Source organism: Falco biarmicus, chromosome 14, assembly GCF_023638135.1.
Source record: "Falco biarmicus isolate bFalBia1 chromosome 14, bFalBia1.pri, whole genome shotgun sequence".
Lineage (NCBI taxonomy): Eukaryota > Metazoa > Chordata > Aves > Falconiformes > Falconidae > Falco > Falco biarmicus.
In genome coordinates, this window is record NC_079301.1 from 5401085 (window position 1) to 5421816 (window position 20732).

At 39.3% G+C, this 20732-nt stretch overlaps 1 protein-coding gene across 2 annotated transcripts in view; it reads left to right on the forward strand.

The window, feature by feature from the left end:
• PCDH11X (protocadherin 11 X-linked) overlaps positions 1-20732 on the forward strand; it is a 508267-nt gene that overhangs the window by 244435 nt on the left and 243100 nt on the right. For both annotated transcript variants that reach the window (XM_056360034.1, XM_056360035.1), the window contains one exon: positions 2765-2836. In XM_056360034.1, coding sequence (XP_056216009.1) covers positions 2765-2836 — 72 coding nt within the window. The remainder of the gene's footprint in view (positions 1-2764; positions 2837-20732) is intronic.

Genomic DNA, 20732 nt, shown 5'->3' on the forward strand with positions numbered 1-20732 from the left:
AAGACTGTGGGCATATTCTGTTGTTTCTTTAGAGGAGTTGTAGAAGCTGTAGAAAGCTGTGGGAAGATGCTTCAAGGAAAATGGAAGGATAAAGGCTTCCAAAAAGTCCCCACTTTTAGTAACAGCTTCTTTATCTGCGCTGGAAGAAAGAAGCTCCCGGGAGGATTGTCTGTCATTACCACGTTCTTCTTTAAGAAAGAAAAAGGAGAACTTGTGAATAAGTGCTGCTTATGTGAGGTGATCCATTAAGAAAGTGTGTCTATCTCAGCAAGCGGTAAGTAGGGAACTTGTATACTAGAAGTAGAATTGCTATAGCAGCAGGTAGCTCAGAACAGGTATTTGCACAATTTGAGTTTTGCAGCATGCTGAGGTGGAAGCTGCAGCAGATGTGCCGCTAGTTAGTGGGACAGGTGCTGGTTCATTGTAAGCTATCTTGTGTGCAGTCACAGCTCACGCATAAGATGTTTTTCTCCACTGAAAAGTGGCAACGCAAATACACTTGCAGGTTCTCCATGGCAAATCAGATCTGTGCTGCGTGTTAGGGCCTTTAATTTCTAGACTTCAATCCCTTTAGTTCTGAAATGGCAATGTAAAAATGATATGAGAGCTGGAAAGATGATACGTACTGTGTGTGGAAAGCCTGTTGGGGCTGAAAGCAGTTACTGCTGTTTTTTTCTTTCTTCCATGTGCTCTGGGATGCAGGCTGCTCACTGACTAGTAGTTGCCCCTGAATCTGCTCTGTTTTCAAACTTGCTCTGTTTTGTCATGTCTTTCTGACACTTGTCTTTGGAGGGGTGAAAGGGTCTCTTTGTGTGCTGGGTAGTGGAAACAGTAGGAAGTAAATGAAGAACACAAGGTGCTAGTCTATAAAAAAGAGCGTTAAGAGGTGTTTGAGTCTTCATTAAGTCCTATCTATGATTTAAAGCATGAGTTTCAAGTGTTACTCAAACATTTTAAGTATCATCTCACCTAAATTTACGTTTGTATCCCTTTTCTTCGTGTACTTATACGCTTGCTTTTTCCTTTTTCTCTTTGCTCTAAAGTAGAACTCACTGGATAAGTGTTGTGTAAAAAACTAATGTAAAACTCCAAGGAAAGCTATTTCTCAAGAAATAGTGTGATTTTTAATGTCACTTCCTAGCAGGTTATCCCATACAGAATTATTATGTTATCTTGGCACCACAACTGATATGTTTAATAATTTTCATTATGTGTTTGGGTCCCTTTGATGCTTGATTATTACATTTAAAGAAAGATTATAAGGTAGAATACATGTACTTTTGAATTTATGGAAAACACAACCTTCCCTTTCCAGATGCATTCATTTTAACTCCGTTTAGCATTCACTAAATCTGTGGTTATTTCTCTTTTCCTTTGAAATGCACTTATTGTTCTATTTCAAGAGTGAGTCATGTTCTGTTGCTACCCCAAACTATAACATAACAAAAATGGTAAAAATGATTGCCTGTAATCTATTATTACAGGCAATCCAACCTGCCAAAACAAAATTGCCATTTAATAAGGTGGTTTTTGAACTGAGCCCTGTGGATGCTCCATGCTAACTGAAGTTGCCCACAAATTCTGTATTTAAAAAAATATTTCCTTTTAAGTGGCGATTTTTTACTATATATGACAGAAAATCCAATGGCATATCCCTCCGTCTCTCAGTCAGTCCTTGCAGTCTCCATGGGCATTTAGATCACTCTGATGGAAGACCTGGATAAGACAATATTTATATAACATTTTGTCAAAGGATGTATCCAAAGGGTAGTACATTAGAGATGATGTATTTCAGGAGAAGGAAATTCCTGGCACTACTTACATAGCTTATTTCCACAGAGGACCTTTTTTTGTGATTGTGTTTCCAGTTTATGACCAGAATAATGCAGGGAGAAAGAAAAGTTGAGTGACTTGTCGGTATTTTTTGCAGCAATCTGTATCATTCCTTCCCTGGGAAAATCATATGGAGAAAATTAAAAGGAGCCAATATGCTATTCAATGCTCAGTCCCAGTGCTCAAAAATTTTACGTATTTATTATTGAAACAGAGCAATTACAGACATTAACGAGTAATTGCAGGATGTTTTGGTAATATTAAACAAGGGAAGTGTGAAGGGTCACCCAGTCTGCTTCTTTGAAGACTACTTTAATCTATTTGATGAGACGGAGTTTTGATTTGCTGTGGTCGATCTTGAAATATTTCAAGGTAGTGTAAAGTCGAGGAGACAAGAAGCGGTTAATTACTCAGTCTTCTGGCTCCAGCTCTGATGAGCATTAATGGAAGGCAAGGGCTCTCATCTAAAAACATGGCTCCCCGGCCAAATAATGCATACTTTAAAAAAATTTTCATATAATACTTCATTTAATTCACCTATTTGTTAGTTCCACTGCAGTCTATGTCCTTCTTTCACAGCCTAGGAGGAAACGGCAGAGAAACTGGGTTGAGTTCCCTCTGAAATTCTGCTGCTGAACCTTACTCTTCTGGCAAATAGTTTCATTTTTTTGTCTGAGTTTTCTTATCAGCACACACAGATGAAATTCTGAACCCCCACACCTTGCAAGTTACAATAACTCTATAAAAATTAAGTTACTTAGCTGCAAAAATACCAAACCTACAGTTTACTCCAAATGTATGCAGTCATGATGTCACTATTTTTTGTATTAATTTTATACTTTACTGTTTTATTCCCTCAAGATAAATTAATGCTGAATGCTGATAGAGTGGTTGAACATATAACTGATGCATACTTTTTCTCTCCTAAAAGCACACAAAAGAAATGGGAAGGCCACAGACTCCTTTGAAAGAAACAGCCTTGGAGCCTTGGACTCAGCCACAGGTAGGCTGAAACAACTTTTCTAGTGATGTTTTCTGTATTTCTTAATAGAATTAATCTGAGGTTCTAAGGAAATGCTGCAACAGGTAGCTCTGCAGTTCTTGGCATTGCACGTCAAAATTATTTGTTTTGGTGTTTGGCTGCCCAGACTATTGGTAGTGTCTTTTTAGTTGAAGTCTCGGCTTTTTTCTAAGGGAGAAGTGCCAGGATTATCTTGCTGTCAGTTTTTATTCTTTATGTGCTTAAAAAACAGTGCAGAACTTTATAAAAAGAAACCACTTTTTGAATGGAGTGTCAGTAAACTCTGAGTGTCTCCTGGTGTAGAAAATAACTTTGTGGAAGTTTGTAATTTTGGGAGGAAGGTTTGAAGGATCAACCCTTTCATCATAAGGATTTAACGAAAAAATAAGCAATGCTTAATCATGCAAGAAGAGCTACAGAAATGGGGTTATTAATATGCAGTCTTCCTTAATGCAAAGTGGGTTTGGAAGTTTTGGCCTTGCACTTTTGTACTTACTTGAGCAATTCAGTTATTGTAAATTTCTTACATGCAGGAGTTCAAAGCCATTTTTGCTGTTTATTGCCCGTGTTTCAGTGTACTGTACTGCACACCGAAATGTGCAGCTTCAGAGGTGACTGGAGGGAAGGAAAAAACCAGTTTATAGTGTAGGTGAAACTGGCTGTTGCTGTTCCAAGGACAAGGATTGGTTCTGTACAAGAGAAGGCGCTGGAGTGGGGCTGGGATGAAGTAGGGTGCCGGGAAGGCCAATGGGGAGAGTCAAGCTGCTTCTGCAGATTCCTAGGGGAAGATCGCTGCTTTTTATGGGTTGGGGTCGGAGGGGGCATTTTTCCTTCAGCAGCTATCACATCTGTGATTCATATGGCATGGTACCTCTTCCTGACAGAAACACCTACCTCTGCTTTGCAGGGTTCACCTGTTGCTAAAGGCAGCAGTGAATCTATAGCTGTAATGGCCAAGCTGAGAGTTTCCTGGCAAAGACAGAGAGAACGAGGCAGAGGCAGCAACCTCTGATCAGTAATTACAGTGTGACTGCAGCCTGTGTAGGCTCTGCCTCATATTTTCAGACTGTAAGCACTCCGCCCAAACAAATAGTCTCCAATTTAGTCTCTAGTTTTTACAAACTACATATATGAATCTTGGAACTTAGGCTTGTTCTAGAGGCATGTTTGCTTCAGAAGCATGTGGCAGACACAGCATAGGAATTCAGAAGTAAAAATAAAAAAATATAATAAAATAAAAATCCACCTGTCTGTTACTGCTACCTTTGTTCATGCTTGAGTGCATTCTTTGTATTAGTTGCAATGCTACCTGTGCCGGCTTTCATGGTAAAATCTATACGAGTGATTATAGTAACTCACAAATGGTAAATTCCTCACTGTAATCACAAATACAGGGTATCTGTGTCTGTGCATCTCTACATAGAGAAAGAAGATAGTTACCTGTAAACATGTAAGCCTTGTATCGTAGGGGTATCTCTCAGCTCTTACTCTCCAAAACACAGGATCTTCCCTCTTTCTTATATAAAAGGCTCCCAGGTGTGCTTGTGCCATGCCTGTCTCCAGCTGCTGCATGGCCAAACCTCCAAACACCTCTACCCAGGCAGCTGCTAATCACAATAGTTAAGACTGCATTGATCTCTGTCTGCAATCAGTAATGTTTATGTGCAGCACCACAGGAGCTTGCTACGGCCTGTGGTCCATAGCTACTAATAGACAGTCACTCTTTATGTGCGAGAACAAAACTGTTGAGGGAAGTGCTTCGTTCCGGCAGTTACTGCAAAGCAGCTGATGAATCATTAAGGGAGGGCTAACAGGCTCCTCCCGTTTCCTTGCCTACAGCATGTGCTGCAGAGCAGGCAGAGAGCTTGGCATTAGGGCTGGGCTGTAGTTGGTTGGCACAGGAGAGAATTTTGGCTGCTGAGTTGTGAGAAGAGGAGTTGAAGCAGCTCAGTCCTGTGGTGGTTGTTTAGGGAGGCTCTGGTTCACGAACGTGGGTGACAGAGGTGAGCTTTTGCAACCACTTTGGTGGCTTGTGTGACTGTTGCCAGCAGCGCTGTCAAAGAAATACTCAGTTGCACTGTCCCAGTGCTGGTGAGAATCATTGTTCTTCCCGCATACACAGCCCATTGCTGTGCTGTGCTGTTGGAGCACTTCTGAAAGCTGTGTTTGCCACTGCTTTACTTAGTAACTACGCAGATTAGAATGTATGAAATGCTTTTGTCATTCCTATTCATTTTTGCAGAAAAAAAATCATTTATTTTTTTTTAAATAACGTACAAAGAAACTAACACCAATATGTTTTTTTTTATTTTGTGGAGAGAATAAATGTAATCAACAAAATCAAAAACTGCTGGAACCATTACTGTAGCAGAAAATTAAATTAGATGTTAATTCTTTCATGGATGTAATTCTGGCCCCTGTAAATCCCTCCTTAGATATTTTGTATAAAGTGAGTAAAAATTCATGGCATGGATAAAAGCTTTGTCTATTTTATGAGCAACAAGCAAATGATCCAAATGGTGCTCATAAAGCAAATGGTTCCCAACTCTAAAAGGAGGAGAAATACATCTAAAAGCTGCTACAATGAACCATGAGTAAAACCAACTCCTATTTACAAAAAGGTGGTATTTACATGAAGGTGTTCTGATTCCCCCTCCCCTGCACCTCAAAGGGAGAGACTCTCTACTTTTATCTACTTAATAATAGCAGTAAAAAAAATCATTACATTTTCTTGGGCCACTTACTGCTGTTCAGTGTTGAGAGCTGCTGTGGGATGTGTTTTATCAAGAGAGAAAGTGGATGAAATAGCTGAAAGCACAGTTTCAGTGTCCAGGGCCAAACGGTCAGTGAAGCAGAAAGTACCACATCTGGCCCCTGGTATCACCAGGTCAGAACCTGGTACCTGTTAGCGGTCGGGCGATTTCACACAGATGTTATAGTCTGGGGGAAACATGAAATGGTGCTTTTTGTGCAGATGGAGGGAAGGCTTTATGTCGTATGGACTGTCGTGGCTCTCATTTGCTGCCTTTGTTCAAGGTTTCATCTTGGAAGCAGCCAGGTAGCTAAAAATTTTGAAACTGAACTGTTGGATCAAACAAAAATGAAGAACTGTGATGCTTTGTCAGGCTCGTTTCTTATTCGATGGTGGTAGGGTTTGTTCCTGTCTTTACTGCTTTGTTTTTTTCGGGTTTTTTTTGACTGTGGTTTAATAAGTTCCTGGAGCAATATGACATTGACAACATGGGAGTTCTTTTTCATGGCCATGCCTTTTAACTTGCAGTTTTCTGTATCTTTTTCTGTGGACTCAATGAGTGGAAACTGATGTTACCGCCTGGAAAATAAAGTATGAGAGACTCGTTCCGATAAATTTGGGACAAGACCTTTGCAGATAAGGAACATGTGTGGTAGTAGTTGCCCAAATAGACTTGTCATCGGTTTACAAGCTTTATTTAAATGCTAAATACCATGTATTCCTGTGGTTATGCTTTTTTTGCTGCTTTTCCTGATTAAACATTTAGCTGATAAACCCTGTCAAGGCTGTACATAGCTAGTGCAGTTAAGATTACATATTTATAGCCTCTATTTTTATAGTCAGTTAGAAACAAGACAATTTAAAATCAAAGTAATCTGTAATTGTTTAAATTTTTGAACTTGTTGACAGTGTTTTGAAATCTGAATTTTGTGTGTTAACAGCATGAAATAATATTGGTCATGATGATTCTGATGCAGAAACTAATGGCTTTGTTATTCTAAATTATGAGGAGGCAAACTCATAAAACTGAAATAGTGGCAAATAGTGAGGTTTGCCACTATGGCAGACACAGCAAAACTCCCACTCTTCAGTTGCAGACTGTTTCTTATTTAAAACTTAAAACTTTTGTCTTTTTTTTTTTTTTTTTTTTTTTTTTGGTGACTGTTACATTACTATCTATTATCTGTCTGCCTGAAATACTGCATAGAAGTGATTCCTAGAACTGTTCGATTAGTGCTGTAGCTTTTTATTTGTTTATTAATTGTAAGAACTCCCAAATGCTCTCATTCACTTAAGACAAAGATTAAAAAGCCAGAGTACACTTGCATTAATTTTCCTGGCCCAAATGTAGCATAATTACTTTAATGAAAACATTTATTTATCCGCTTTCCTCATGCTCTTCCTCTTTCACAGTCCACGTTGTAACTAGAAACCCAGACAATGATGACCCTCAAGGTTTACAGCTCTTCTCAAAGTTCTCTGTGAGGGTTGAATATCCAAGGACTCAGATTTTTCAACACTCAGGTAGTGCCTGTTCACATATGTCCTACAAATAAGCAACATCTCCCACCAACATGGCTTTATTGGCACCTGGTGTGATAGTGGTGCATTGCCACAGCAAGGAGCGTGTCAAGCAGGAGCAGTAGAGATATGGACCAAGTGCAACCATTTTTATCTCTTCAAAAGCAGAAGTGGAAAATAATTTGTTGCCTCTTTTGCATCTGTAGTTTTATTTTCTCTTTGTTTGTGTGATTTGCACGTTTTGGGTATTGGTTTTGGGTTGGTTTTTTTTTTTTCCTTTTAAGCAGAATTACTTCTTGTGGAAAGGGAAAAACACTCAGACCGAAATCTAATTGCAAATGATAGAGTATAGTATTTTTCTGCTGAATTTTAAAGAATCACTTTATAATCTTGGAACAGTGGATAACAACATCACTAATCCAATATTTTAACAGTAAATACGTTTGACGATGGGAATTGCTACACTAATCTTATATCCCTCCACAGTATAGTTAAGAAATCCACGGGGGGGGTTTACTAATCAGTTTTTGTAAAGTAAATCAAGTCATGTAATTCTGGTTCCCCCTAAACACCCGGCAAGAGCCATGTGCAGTACTTCTTGTTCTTTTCATCAGTTTTGTACTCTAATCTGCAGACACACTTTCCCCCTCAGTATGCAAGAAAGAGACTTTTGGAGAGAGAAGTCTCCAAGCCCCCTCCGACAGAGACGTCTCATTAGGTGAGCTGGCCACTCTCCTCCTTCCCCTCGCCTGCCACCCTGGGAAGGGACGCAGTGAGTCCGCCTCCTGCATGCAGGCGAGGAGCTGCTGATAATAAATATCACCCAACATGTTCTCTACTATGCTTCTAATGCGTATTATTAAGCTCCTTAGTATAGACCCCGATTTTACTGAACAGTGAGATATATTGCAATATTGCTTGTGTTTTTATCTTGTTATAAAAAGTGTCAAAAATAAAATAGTTTTCTTTTTTAAAAAATTATAAACAGGGTATCTTACATTAGGAAGAAATATTAACAACCATGGTTAAATATTTGAAGAGAAGCAACTATTAAGAATCCTGTGCGTATTATGTTCCCACAGTTGGTGGGAGCTGAGTTATTTTTCATGAAGTCCTGGTGTGCTCTGTTTACTTAGCTCACAGCTTCAGCCTTCAGGATTCCTATCACTGAAAGTCAGAATGGAACTGAAACTTTATTTCTGATTTGGTGTCTTCAGCTTAGATACAAACCAGTCACCTAAATAGATCTATGCAGTCCAGTTATACCCTGCTTATATTTAATGTTTAGAATCTCTGTGCTCAAAATATTCCCATTTTATTTGTTGCCTGAAATTTACATATACCTCAGGTATATTTCTTATTTAATGGAACTTTAGTTTTAAATCCCAAATTCTAACACAAAAAAACTTGATAAATTTTAAAAATAAAAATCCACATCTGAGTAGAAGGTGCAGGGATTCTAAATACAATTAGAATTGCCTGCATAAATATCTCAACTCTTTTTGAACACTGCAACCTTAAAACTTGGGGGGGGGGGGGTGTTTCTTAAAATGAAGGTCTGACAAGCTGGAAGGCAACTGGAAGCAGAGAGTTGCTTTGGTCTAAATTGATTACCAGCAGGAACAAAATAGTATTTCATTAAGAAACTTAAGGAAAAAACCACACTCATTATTGCACTTTGAAAATAATTACAGTGGATATCTTTATAAACACTTAATCTTTCCAGCAGCAGCTAGTGCAGGACCTGGCAGCCAAAAGGTACAAACCTGGCTTCTCACAGATAGCAGCAGTATTTCAGTTTTGCTGTGTTTCAGGGTTATAATCTGTAAAGTATTCCTGACATTCTAACAACTAATGCATCCAGAAGTCAGGGTACGGCTCTGGAAAGGCACTTAATGGAAAGGCAATTTATTAAGTGGAAATGGGCATTAACCATTTCCTGTCTAGTGATTGTTTTCCCTGATTTTTCCGGTTAATATGGAATAGAAGAATACCAACATGCCATATATAAAACAGTGTATCAGCATGTATTGGGCCACTGGGACTATTAAACTCTAAATTAAAAAGAAGTGGAGTGTAATTACAAGATCTTAGCAAATAAAAACTAAATTATAATTAAATAAAGACTTTGTAGTAAAGTAGGTTGCTGAGATAACCTAGCCAAAAGGAAGACCTCTCTTTTTATTGCTCTAGTAAGATTTTGGTGTATTTAACAGGCTTTATATAAATACATTTTTTTCCCCCAAGATCTAGTGTTTTCATAGCATATGAGCATTGGGAGTTAGTAGCTAATGTAGCTGAAAAGTCACTTGGAGAAAATAAGGAAAAATAAAAAGCAGGATACCAGAGTTGTGAGCACTGAATTTGCTATTGATTTCAGCAGGGGAGACAATTACAAAGGCAGGAAAAATTCCCATTTCATTTAAGTTTGTCTGTTTTCCAGACCAGTTCATGACTCTAGGATCAAAAACTCTCAATTTGACCTAAGCTACAGTTCTGTTAATTGAAAGAGAACTCTACAGACAGTTCCCATACAGTTTGCAAGGTCCATTTTCAGGCATTCAGCTGTGCAGAAGCAGAAAGGCAGTCACTTCGGTGGTTGTACCTCTGAGGAGAAGCAGTTGTGTGTTTGTCGGATTGTTACATGTATTTTCAGAACCCAAATGTCAAAGGTGCTGAGTGCAAAGCTGGGGACAGTAAAGGTTTCAGGTCCTTGCTACCATCAAATATTTAAATCTTTTCTAAGTCATTCACTGAGACTTTAAAGAACATCTTTTCGTGGTTGTTTTTTTTCGGTTGTGGTTTGTTTTTTTTTTTTTTTTTCGCCATCATGCCAGCGATGTTGTCTGCCTAATTTCTTTGGCTCATGCTGTTAAATCTTTTCCTTCCTCTTGCTTCTGACATGTCAGTGTTGTTATTACAGACTTGAGCAGCAGTGTAAATGAGAAAATAATTGGTAAGAGGAGTGGGGAGCTCAGCTGTAGAGCATCACCTGCAAATTTAGCCCAGTGTGCATGAAAACAGGTAACCCCAGAAAGCCTGCTCTCAGTGTGCGTCACGCTGGAGCTACAGGAGGGAGCTGTACTGCTCGATGCAGGCAGTTGATTTATTCTCCATTACCATATGCTGAGTTGGAGGAGATGGGGTACTCAGTAGTGAAATATCCAATGACAGTATTTAAAAAGGGCAGGTAGACAGCTATTCCTTCATCTCGTGAGATGTGGAAAGCCCTGTCAGCGTCTAAGTAAATCACCACAGACCTGCTTTCAGAAAATGTAGATAAGGTCTTTGAGGTGCCTTTAGTTATCTATGGGGAGGCTCAGAACGGCTTTCCTCCTCACAGTATTTCTTCTGCCATCACCCCCATTTGGCGAGAAAGCGGAGATGTCCCCATTATTTAGGAGAAATCACCAAGTAGCAAAATCATTAAGTTGCATTGGACTGTAACTTACTTGCTCTGAGCGGTGCTCAACATGCATAAATCTTAAAGCAGAAAACATAAATGAGACATGATTCATTGAGGTGTCCATTTTTCCAGTGTCCAGCTGGCCCTCACTCGCAGCGCAGTTAGCTGTGATGTAAAGTGGGAACAGACCCATCCTCTGCGCCGCTGCAGCTGGCGGATGTATTTATGCATCCCAGAGTAAGAGAAGTGGTCTGAAAGGCTTTCAGAAAGCATGAACATAATAAAACCTTTCTGGTCTTCTGTTTTAAACCTTAAAAATCACATTGGCATCAGCGTGGACCTTTGAAGAGTGAGTGAGGGAAAGCTTTTGGAAGTGGTGGGCTTTCAACTGTCTCTTAATTTTCTGAGATTTTTCTTCTCCACACTATACTTTTAGGAAAATTTTAATGTTTTTTTCTTGGTGGTGGTGGGTTTTATTTGGTGGTAGTGTCTTTTGTTGTTGGTTGTTGGTTGATTGGATTTTTATTACTGTAAACTTTCACAGTGTTTAATATCTTCCGTCCTGATGAATGAGCCGTGCAAATTTTATGTTGCTGGATATTAAACACAGTCACTGCCAGCAAGTCTTGTCACAGGCAATAGCAGAAGTAGACACCAGATGCATCATGTGAGCTGCTCACCTGGAGGCGTCCATCCTGGGGTCATGATTCTCTAACGCTGAACGCTTGCTTTACTATTGATCATAATGGAAGAAGACCGAAACCCAGTATTAGCTTTCAGGTAAGAGGGACAGATTATTCACGAATGCTGTTAGGGCCCCTAGTGCACACTGACCAAACTACAGTTGATGTATCTGAATGTTGAAAATAGTTTTGGACTGAATGTAGGTAACTGAAATGAGGTATTGCACCAGTCCATTAAGTTATAGGATTATTGTTGCGTGTCCGTAGTGGAGGCGGTGGCTCTGGGTTGCTGTTGCCAAGTCACTTACCCTCTCAATTGGTTTCTGAGCTGTGAAATCAGTTGTTCTTCTTGAAGGATATTTTATGGGATAATTAATTTTTTGGCTACAAATCATTGCATATGAAGCAAGTACACTCAAACTTGGTGCCCCAGTGGCTCGAAGGTAACGGATATTATGTATCCATTTGAATCCCGGATGAGATTAACACCACTGTTCTCTCCATCTGCCTTTGAGAAAGAATCCAATAAATAACAAGGCATATAAGGGAAAATTATCACATTATATTCAGCATTTACAGCATGTGTATTAGTTAGTGTGAGGAGACAGGTGCCCACTCAGAGTGGCTGGGTGCTCTGCCGCTGACAGTGCCCGTGTTGAGGTTTTTTAACCCAGAGCAGCACTGGCCTTGGAGACCAACACTTCTTGCTCCTCAAGCAGTGCCTCATGGGCTTGCTGGCAAGCAACATTGTGCAGTGCTTCTTGTTAAGGTTTTTGCTTACCTTCATCTAAAAGGGATTGCAAAATAGGGATAGGAAGGGGGAAGGAATTGTGGAGGTTTTGCCTATTCTGATAGCTTTTGATTACAAATTCTGCTGCTGAGTTGGGAATGTTGCAGCCCAACCTGGCCACCCAACCACCTTGCATGTGCCCCATCAGCTACATTGAAGTGTCTGTGCAATGTGCAGGGAAGCCATTGTGTCCTGTCATTATTAGTTCAACAAATAAGACTTTCCAGATCTCATGTCGCATGTTCTCCCATCTTGTATCCCTGCAAAGCAGGTGAACTTACTGATTTTCAAGCCATATGATTCCAAGCCATTTTGTCCATCTGACTGAGCCTGCTCTGTCATCTTCCAGCAGCACAAGCTTTTGTAACGGTTGGAGGCAAATTACAGGGGGTCTCAAAAAGGTGGTGGTGGCCTTGAATCAATGGCCACTGAAATGGTGTACCCAGCCTGCAGTCTGCCTGCTGGAAAAGACACAGATGACAAACAGGGTGCGTGTGCTAAGTCTGAAGATACCTAAAATAGATTTGTATAATACAGTATTTCTCCTCTCTTAGAAATGAAAATACCTTTGTTTAGCAGCTAACTCTGATGATGGCAGGTAGTTTTTTGGTATGTATAATTCTTCCTATGTATAAACTTCATTTGGAAGGCTCCTACAACATTTTTCCATGGTTTTATAAACAAATTTGCAAAATTTATATTCATTCATGAAGTTATATTAGGGAAAATACCATTAGAAAAGAATGCCAGGTTCCAGATAGTAGATGATGCTGCAGACCAGACCAGGACTGTTGTTTGGAAAATTATGAACAAAACTTTACATTTTTACTTTGTTTTGAAATACCTCTATGCTTTCTCAAATACCACATGATAGCAAAAAAGAATTGTTGTGCATTATGCTGTTTTTTCTAACTCTTAACAGATATTACAAGTAGCTCAGACCCAGAAAGGAATTCATTAATGTTGCAAACACTATGACAGTGGTTGGTGTTTGTAGTAGAATTCATCATCTCTGAAAAGATGCATATTCTACTGCTTTGGGTTTAAATCCATAAATTTTCACCAGCAACACAGTACTTTGTAATGTGATGAATTTCACTATAGGGCTGCGATATGGATGGTGTAAACTGTGAACCAAGAGAAATTGCACTTTGTTTTATTTGTCATGCCCTCTCTTTGTGCTGCCATTCTCCCTCGGGATTTTATTCTAAATTCCTCTTCACTCTTGGGCAAAGATTCACATTAAATAGTCAGGTTGCCACCACTTGTGGAAACTTCTTCTCCTGAGGTGCCCGTAATGAGTTATTGCAATGGCCAAGGTTAGTTCCAGTTGCTCATTTTTGCAGTTCAGGATGTTCAGGGCAGTATCGTCCTAATCTGAAGCACTAACAATTTCCTGAGGATTTACTATAGAGGGACATTTTTAGTACTGGGTTGTTTATCTGGTTCTACTCTACACTTACGTTCTCACTCTACAAATTGCTGCAGTTCTTGGGTTTGTCGTTCAGATAACATGATAAAATACTGTCTTCTTTATTCTGTATGTTTAATGCAATACGTATGTTTGCTGGAGGATCTTGAACAGCTTTCCAGGTATTCCCGTGCAATTCAAAGGTGGACTGGGAGCATCCAGTCCCTGGTTTTACTGGGAAAGAAACACAGGCTGAACCCATAGCAGCACTGACCAGTTAGAGAGTGGGAAGTGTAGGGAGCATGTTGTGTGGCCCACAGCTTGGATGTACACCTTACACTTACGGTGGTTTGTGATGGCTTTTCATCAGGATAATGGCCAGAACTGATGGATCAACATGCAGTACGGAATGCTTCTAACATGGATTCAGCCTTTTTATGTATTTTGCTCTCTCTCACTTCACACATCTGTAGCTGCCTAGGCAGCCTTCCACAGACTGTAGGGTTGTTTCAACAGGTGTGTCAGTGGTGGGCCTTGCCCGTAATCGGTGTAAGCAAAGTGACAGAAACGCACGGAGTAAACCTCGTTTTTCTGTTTGCTAACTTTATGCAAATTGTGTCTCATTGTTTTGTGGAAAAAACCCTGCAGTATAAAACTGGTGACTTCTTTTGTTTTGAGAATGCCGTTACTTAAGACCTCTAGAAAATTGGGTAGGTTTCTTTTCCTTTTCTGAAAAGAAGTGCACTCTCTTTAATCAAAGATGAATGCTAAAGTTGTTTGTCCATTCTCGTGTGTTTCGCTGGCTTTCTGTTCTTCTTTTCTTCCACTTTTCTCTATAGGAAAACATGGTCTTTAAAGTGATTCTCTGTCATGTGCAAGTTACAATTTTCTTCTTCCAGATTTTGATTTTGAACTTTAAGGGTCACTTCTCACGATCCATAAAACCTTTGCTATCCACAGTGGATCCTTATGATTTGTATCCACCGATTTTATTTTCCTGTTCAGCAACCTGCCTGTGAGGTGATGGGACAAGGCAGGCAGGTCTCAGCGAGAACAAGGTTCTTGGTGCTTTTAAATTCTGATTGTTTTTTCTTGTAACTGCTTTCATATATATGTCTAACACACAGGTCTTTGTTTAAGTTAAAGTAATGATGCTTTATGATCTGTTTCATTCCTTCTATTTCAGGATTTACAAGTGTTGTGACTCAGAAGCATCTGAACTTTTTTATTTTTAAGCAGGAGCATTGAAAGGGACTAAGTTGCTTTATTCATTTATTTTTCAGAACACAGCTAAAATGGTAGGCTTCTGGGCTTGGCAGTTTTACAGCAACTTGATAAAATAAAAATAATCATGCCATCACTATTTTATCTCCTTTCAGATGTACTTCCTTCTGAATTGCTTCTTTCTTTCATATTTGTGCAACTGTGCTCGGCAGAGTGGCAGTCTGTTCACAAGCTCTGCCAAGTTGAGGGTTTGAGCGAAAGTAAACAACTCGGTTGGAAACATGGATAGCAAGTATTGTGTAGACTCTGAGCAGCAGAGATATGCTGCTGTATTATACAAGAGTTCACTTAATGGAAAAATGCTGTTTTCTCCTTAGAAGGAATGAATCTCTCTTGCTAGCCATTGTAAAGTAAGCCAGTCGTGCCTGACAACTGCACTCTGTTCGGGCAACTTCTCTATCAAGTTTTTTTATAGCACTTTCCCTGAATGAGAAAAACTGATTTTTGACCCTCAGAACATAAACCAATCTTTATAAGGAATAAATCCGCATGCTGGAACTACCTAGAGAGAGCTAATAGAAGGAGCTGGGAAATGCTTGCAAGAGCTGTGAGATGGGCACTTACTGAAGAATTCTTTTCCAACATATGAAGTAGTTGCTTCTCACATATTCCTCAAATATTACTTTACTTCCTAGTGATATTTATTCCGTGGGCTACAAATCCATTAATGATATCTTACAAAACAGTACTCAGACCCTGACAGATTTTCAGTTTTGCAAACAAACGTGATTTAACTCAGCTGCTTCTTAAGTGATTTGTGTATTGTTCCTGCCCTTACCAAACTACTGAACAGTGAGATGAAAGACAGTTCCTAGTTATCTTCCTAAAGAGGAGGTGGGGCTTTGCTTTTAAGAAACATCTTAAAAACATTGCCTAGTGCGCTTTCCTGAAGCAGAAAAATTGCTGTTAGATTTCCCCCTGCCTGTCTTCTGCACTGTTCCCATGCAGTCTTTAACTCCCTCTTCCGTATCTCCACACTCAGAGACAGATGAAGTTCAGAACAGACTCCAGAATTATTATTTTTTATGGTGGGTAGTTTTTTTTTTTTTGTTTTGTTTTGGTGTTTGTTGTTGGTTTGTTTGTTTGTTTGTTTGTTTTAAAATTCAGTCCCATAGCTTTGTGAAGCCCTGTGTCTTCTGTATTAGTTTAAGGAATTGCAGGTAACTCATCCTATGTATTTTGCTGAGTTACTTCAGTCCTCATGGCAGCGTACTTTAGGTCTTCAGGGATAAGTTTTACCTATAGCTGTGCTTCACTGATAGAACTTAGCAGAAATTGCTCTCATTACCTTTTTTGATGATCCTGCTTTGCTTTAGAAACCTAGGAATGTGACTGACACTGCACATGTAGAACACTGTATCAATTGCACTCAGATACCAGATTCATTGGAAGACATTTTTTGAATTGTGGGAGCAAAATATAACTACCACCTAATTTGGATAGGTGAATTCCCATTCTACTTAAGTAGTGTCTTGAGAGACCATATTTTTAAATAAGGTGAGTGTAGGAGTATTTGAAATGTTTTTCAGTAACTACCCATACACTTATACTGGTTCTTATTCAGTAATCTTCATTCTCCAAATAAACTAAGCTCCCTAGGAAGGCAAGGGTGACAGTCATGATGATAAGAAGAGACACAGAATGAAGAGGAGGTACAAAACAGCTTATATGATACTGCAGGAGAAAATGTAAACCTGTATTGGTATGTGGGAACATACAAAACAATATATATAGCAGAAGACCAAACAAACATAGCTGCAGAAAATAAATGCTTCTGAATAAGACTGTTTAGCTATGATAGATGCGTTGTCAACCTGCTGCAGCCAAAAGCTAAATACATGAGTTGGTGAGAAAAAAAAATCCAATTGAACAAAATCAATCATTGGGGTGTAGGCTATTAAATGTTGACAAGTGGTAAAGGCTGGTTATACTGCTCTAAAACTTTGGGGGATAGCAAAGCACCTTTGAGTAAACTTACACTCTTTAAATCAAAAATGAAAGTTCGTTGTTTTCTTTCATGGCATTATATGTCAGGGGCCAGTTTTCTTGGAGACTGTTACACAGTGTGAAATTACTGTTTTACTCTGTTCTTTATATTTCTGACCTTGAGATCATGATCATTACAGTCTATCTACCTGACACAACTGCAGTTCAGAAAGAGTCTAGATTCTGTAACAATAAAAATCTCAATTTTTTAAGCTAAATAATGAGCGACACTGTTTATGCAAAGTGGAAGTCGGGTAAATGCGATTCCTTTCGTTCTACAGGGAAAATTGCAACAAAAAGTCCACACGACGCCTTCATCTGTTTTTCTTCTACAGCCAAAGAATTCACCACACATTTGCATAAAAATGCAAACTGAAGTCTTAAGGAGACAATATTTCAGACTCTTTAGAATTGCTTTCTTAAAATAACAAAGCTTCCATTGATTTCTACTTCCCCATTATGTTTTAGACTATAAGGTTTAAATTGTTTAAATTTATATAGAAAACAGGAAGAATAGACAGGGTGTGTTAACAGTGTGGAGCCACAGGGCTTTAATTGCATGTTTCCTTGCATTGATCTGGCTGTGTTATTTGGTGGTTCCACCAGTCTCTGAGGGCTGAGGACTAATGATCAGTGCTTGCTGGGAGATTGAAAGATGCTGGTGAAGTTTGCAAGGAGGTGCAGAAACGCAGGTATCTTTTGCCTTTGGCACCCACGAGAGTGGTAACAGCCTGCTTTATGTCATGTTAGCCCTACAGAAGACATATGAGAAGGCAATAATGTGTGTATAGATCCAAAATGGTTTGGCTTGAAGAGAGCTTTAAATGCTCCCGCGGCAGCTGTGCGGGTCCCTACCCCTTTTGGAGGTGGGTGACAGATTCCTCAGTGTAGTAAGATCAAGTCATGACAATAACAAGTTGGTTTTGACATGGAAAGGTAACAAAATTGAGTAACAGACGCTCTTAAAATCTTGTTATCTTCCACATGTTAGTTAAGCTGTAGGTAGAAAGGCAACTTGAAAGCACGGGGCAGGAAGAGTGGCCAGCTGGGAGGTGGCCCGGGACAGCACTGGTGACAGGAGGAGTCTCCCTGTTGGGTATCCAGGTAGCTTTTCCTGAAGACGTCAGTGTGTGTTACCCAGAAATATTTGCAGTCCCTGTGTGCTGACTGAAACCCAAGACAATTTACAAGATTACTTGGAAATTCTTTGGTTTAAAACTTTTTCTTGGGTTTTGTATTTCTTTGGATTATTTTTCATCTGTTAGTTGTCTTGATAAATTTTATTTTCTTACGCTAATCTGTTCAGGAACCCCATGTTAGCTTTTCCTCTTATAAAGATTTTGAATATGCGAAAGGGTAAGGAGACTCAAACATCCCTGAAAGACAAAGACAACTGGAAGTCTAATAATTCCTTAAGCTCCTCCAAAATTTTTAGCCTGCATTCTTTAAATTAAGGGAAGTGTGAAAGTTTAAGGGGTCGTTTTACTGGTAAAATGTTTACTTGAAAATAGATCCTTGATGTCATGCATGAGGCAAATCATAGCAGTGGTTGTTTTGATGCTCTGGAGTGTAGTTATGTTATGCACTGGTTTCCCAAGAGATCTTAAAATTTAATGAGCAGAGGCCAGTGTGAGTGATGAAATGAGGCAGTAGTATAGCCATTTCAATTATACTTTTATTACACAGCCATTCTTCCTACAGCGCTTCATACTTTTTGTAATGCTTACTAGAGTATGAAGTGCTTCGTGTGAAGGAAAGGTAGCTCGGATTTTACAGCTAGAGTGGACAGTGTGATTTCAACCTGCTTTGACAGCAGCGCTGGGCTTGTAGCAGCAGGAGTAACACAGGAGAGCGCAGGGAAAAAGAACGCTTTGCTTAACTTTAATGGCTGAGACCCTCCTTGGAGAATGATAAGATTTGGTAATTCAGTAGTACTCTTAGGAACAGAGTACTTGCAAACAGTTTAGGTGCCTCTGCTTTGTTATGAAGACGGTTTAATGTTTCAAGTCTATGGCTAACAATGGTTACCTTTTTTTTTTTTTTCTCCTTTTTTATTTTCTCCCCTCTCCAATAGGCCAGTACAGCAGCTGTAATATTAATCATGTTCCTTATTATCATTTTTTTGCTGCTTATCTCACAGTTATCTGCTTGTATTATGAATTATTCCTGAATGTTTATTTCTAACATAGCCTATCATCTAGAAAGGCTATTAAATATTTTGAAGTGTTAATAATGTAACTTGTACTTTAGATTATGAATATAAGTTCCCTTTTCATGTGAAGACAGTAACAGGCATGTTGTACAGATTACATGTATAAATGTGTAGTTAAAGATGCACAAGTTTAAGCCATCTTTCTCATTACATTTTAAGAAGCGATTTGAAGTTATAAGGGATGTTAAAAAAACAACTTTCCATTGAAGCCTGTAATAACACCACCAGGCACTGCAACTCTGCTGGGGTTACGCAGGACATTAAACAGCTTATGTTTCTATAGTAAATTTATCACGTGGCCTCTATTTGCTCTAGGGTATGTACCTTTCTGTGATTTCACGTGCCCCTTAAACCCTCGGCAGGGTCGAATGGCCTTCACCGAATGCGTAAGCAATGCAGGTGGCACCCAAAAGAGGGGTTTGCTGGGGACGGTTAGGGCAGTGCTTGGGGCGGGGGGGGTGGGGGGTGGGGGGGTGGCACAGGAGTCACAGCTGCTGTTGTGGTGACTGAACTGCTGCACGTGTTCTGGTCAGGCTGCGGCTAATTGTGGTTATTAAATTCCCTCCAGAATACACTAACTTTCACTCTAATCCAGTGTTATTAGAAATCTCCCTCAATGTCTAAGGTAATTGTTAATTTAGACCACTTGTGTCTTTCTGAGATTAGCAAGAAGGGAATCTTTTTTTTCTCTCGCTCTACAAACAGGCCTGTAAAATCCTTTAGCTGAATGGATAACGATTACAAGTCTCAACTGACAGGCTACAATTTTTTCAATTCCTGAAATGTCGTTTATAATGGCAGAAATGACTAGCACAGCACACCTACAATATCTGTGTTGTGAGGGAGCTCTGATTAGAATTGCAGCTGGTACCAAGGGGTATGCTTTTTGTATGCAGAGGGAGGCTGTTAGACTGCTATTCATGTCCGCGGCTGCTCTGGCCAGCAACAAATAGTCACACTCCTTTCTTATAAAAAAAATAATAATGTGATGGTATAAATGCAAACTGCCTCCATTGATGGAATATTATTAAATTTTTCTGATTAGAAACAGATGTGCAATGATTCCTGTTACAGAAGGTATTGTCAGATTGTACTGCTGCAGTGCAATGCGAGCATATAGAGGGAAAGAGGAAAAATTCAATTTTAGAAAATCCAAAGGAAAAGGATTTTTTTTTCTTCTATTTGCTCTTTGTGGTCTAAAAACAGTGAAAAGATTGAGAACAGAGCTACATCTCTTTGCCAGTCTTAGAGCAGGGTTTTAGTTTTGTTCTTTTTAATTGGCACTTGTTTGCAAAATTCTTAAATATGCTGGCATGAGTATGGAGCTGGTGTTGTCGGTTGAATAGTTCTGGTGTAGGTGCAGCACTCTAAAACAGAAGACGTTTGTGAACATTACCACTAGGTACGATGCTGTGATGTTTCTACAGGTGTGCTCAGATCTTCATGAAGCTCATATGATGTTTGTGTTGGAAGCTCGTATGATGTTTGTGTTGTGTTGTGATGCTCTTTCTGTTGCACCTTTAGACCCGAGAGTTCATTGGAGGAGCCCTGCGAGCCTGAGTGTTGATTCAAGTGTGGCAACTCATGTTCTCTGTTTGTTCCCACATTGACTTTAATATCTGTTGCAATATCTTACTTTGTCTTGTAATATCTGTGATCTGAAGTTAGCTATTTGTTATGCACCTTTTTTTTTTATTTTATTTGCTCCTGAGCTTAAAAAGAAACACTCTGTTGGACTAAACAAAATTAATATCTTGATCCAAAGTTCAATCAAAACTGCTTCTCAGCAATTTAGCCAACCCTTCTGTTCAATTTTGGGCAAATGACATACTT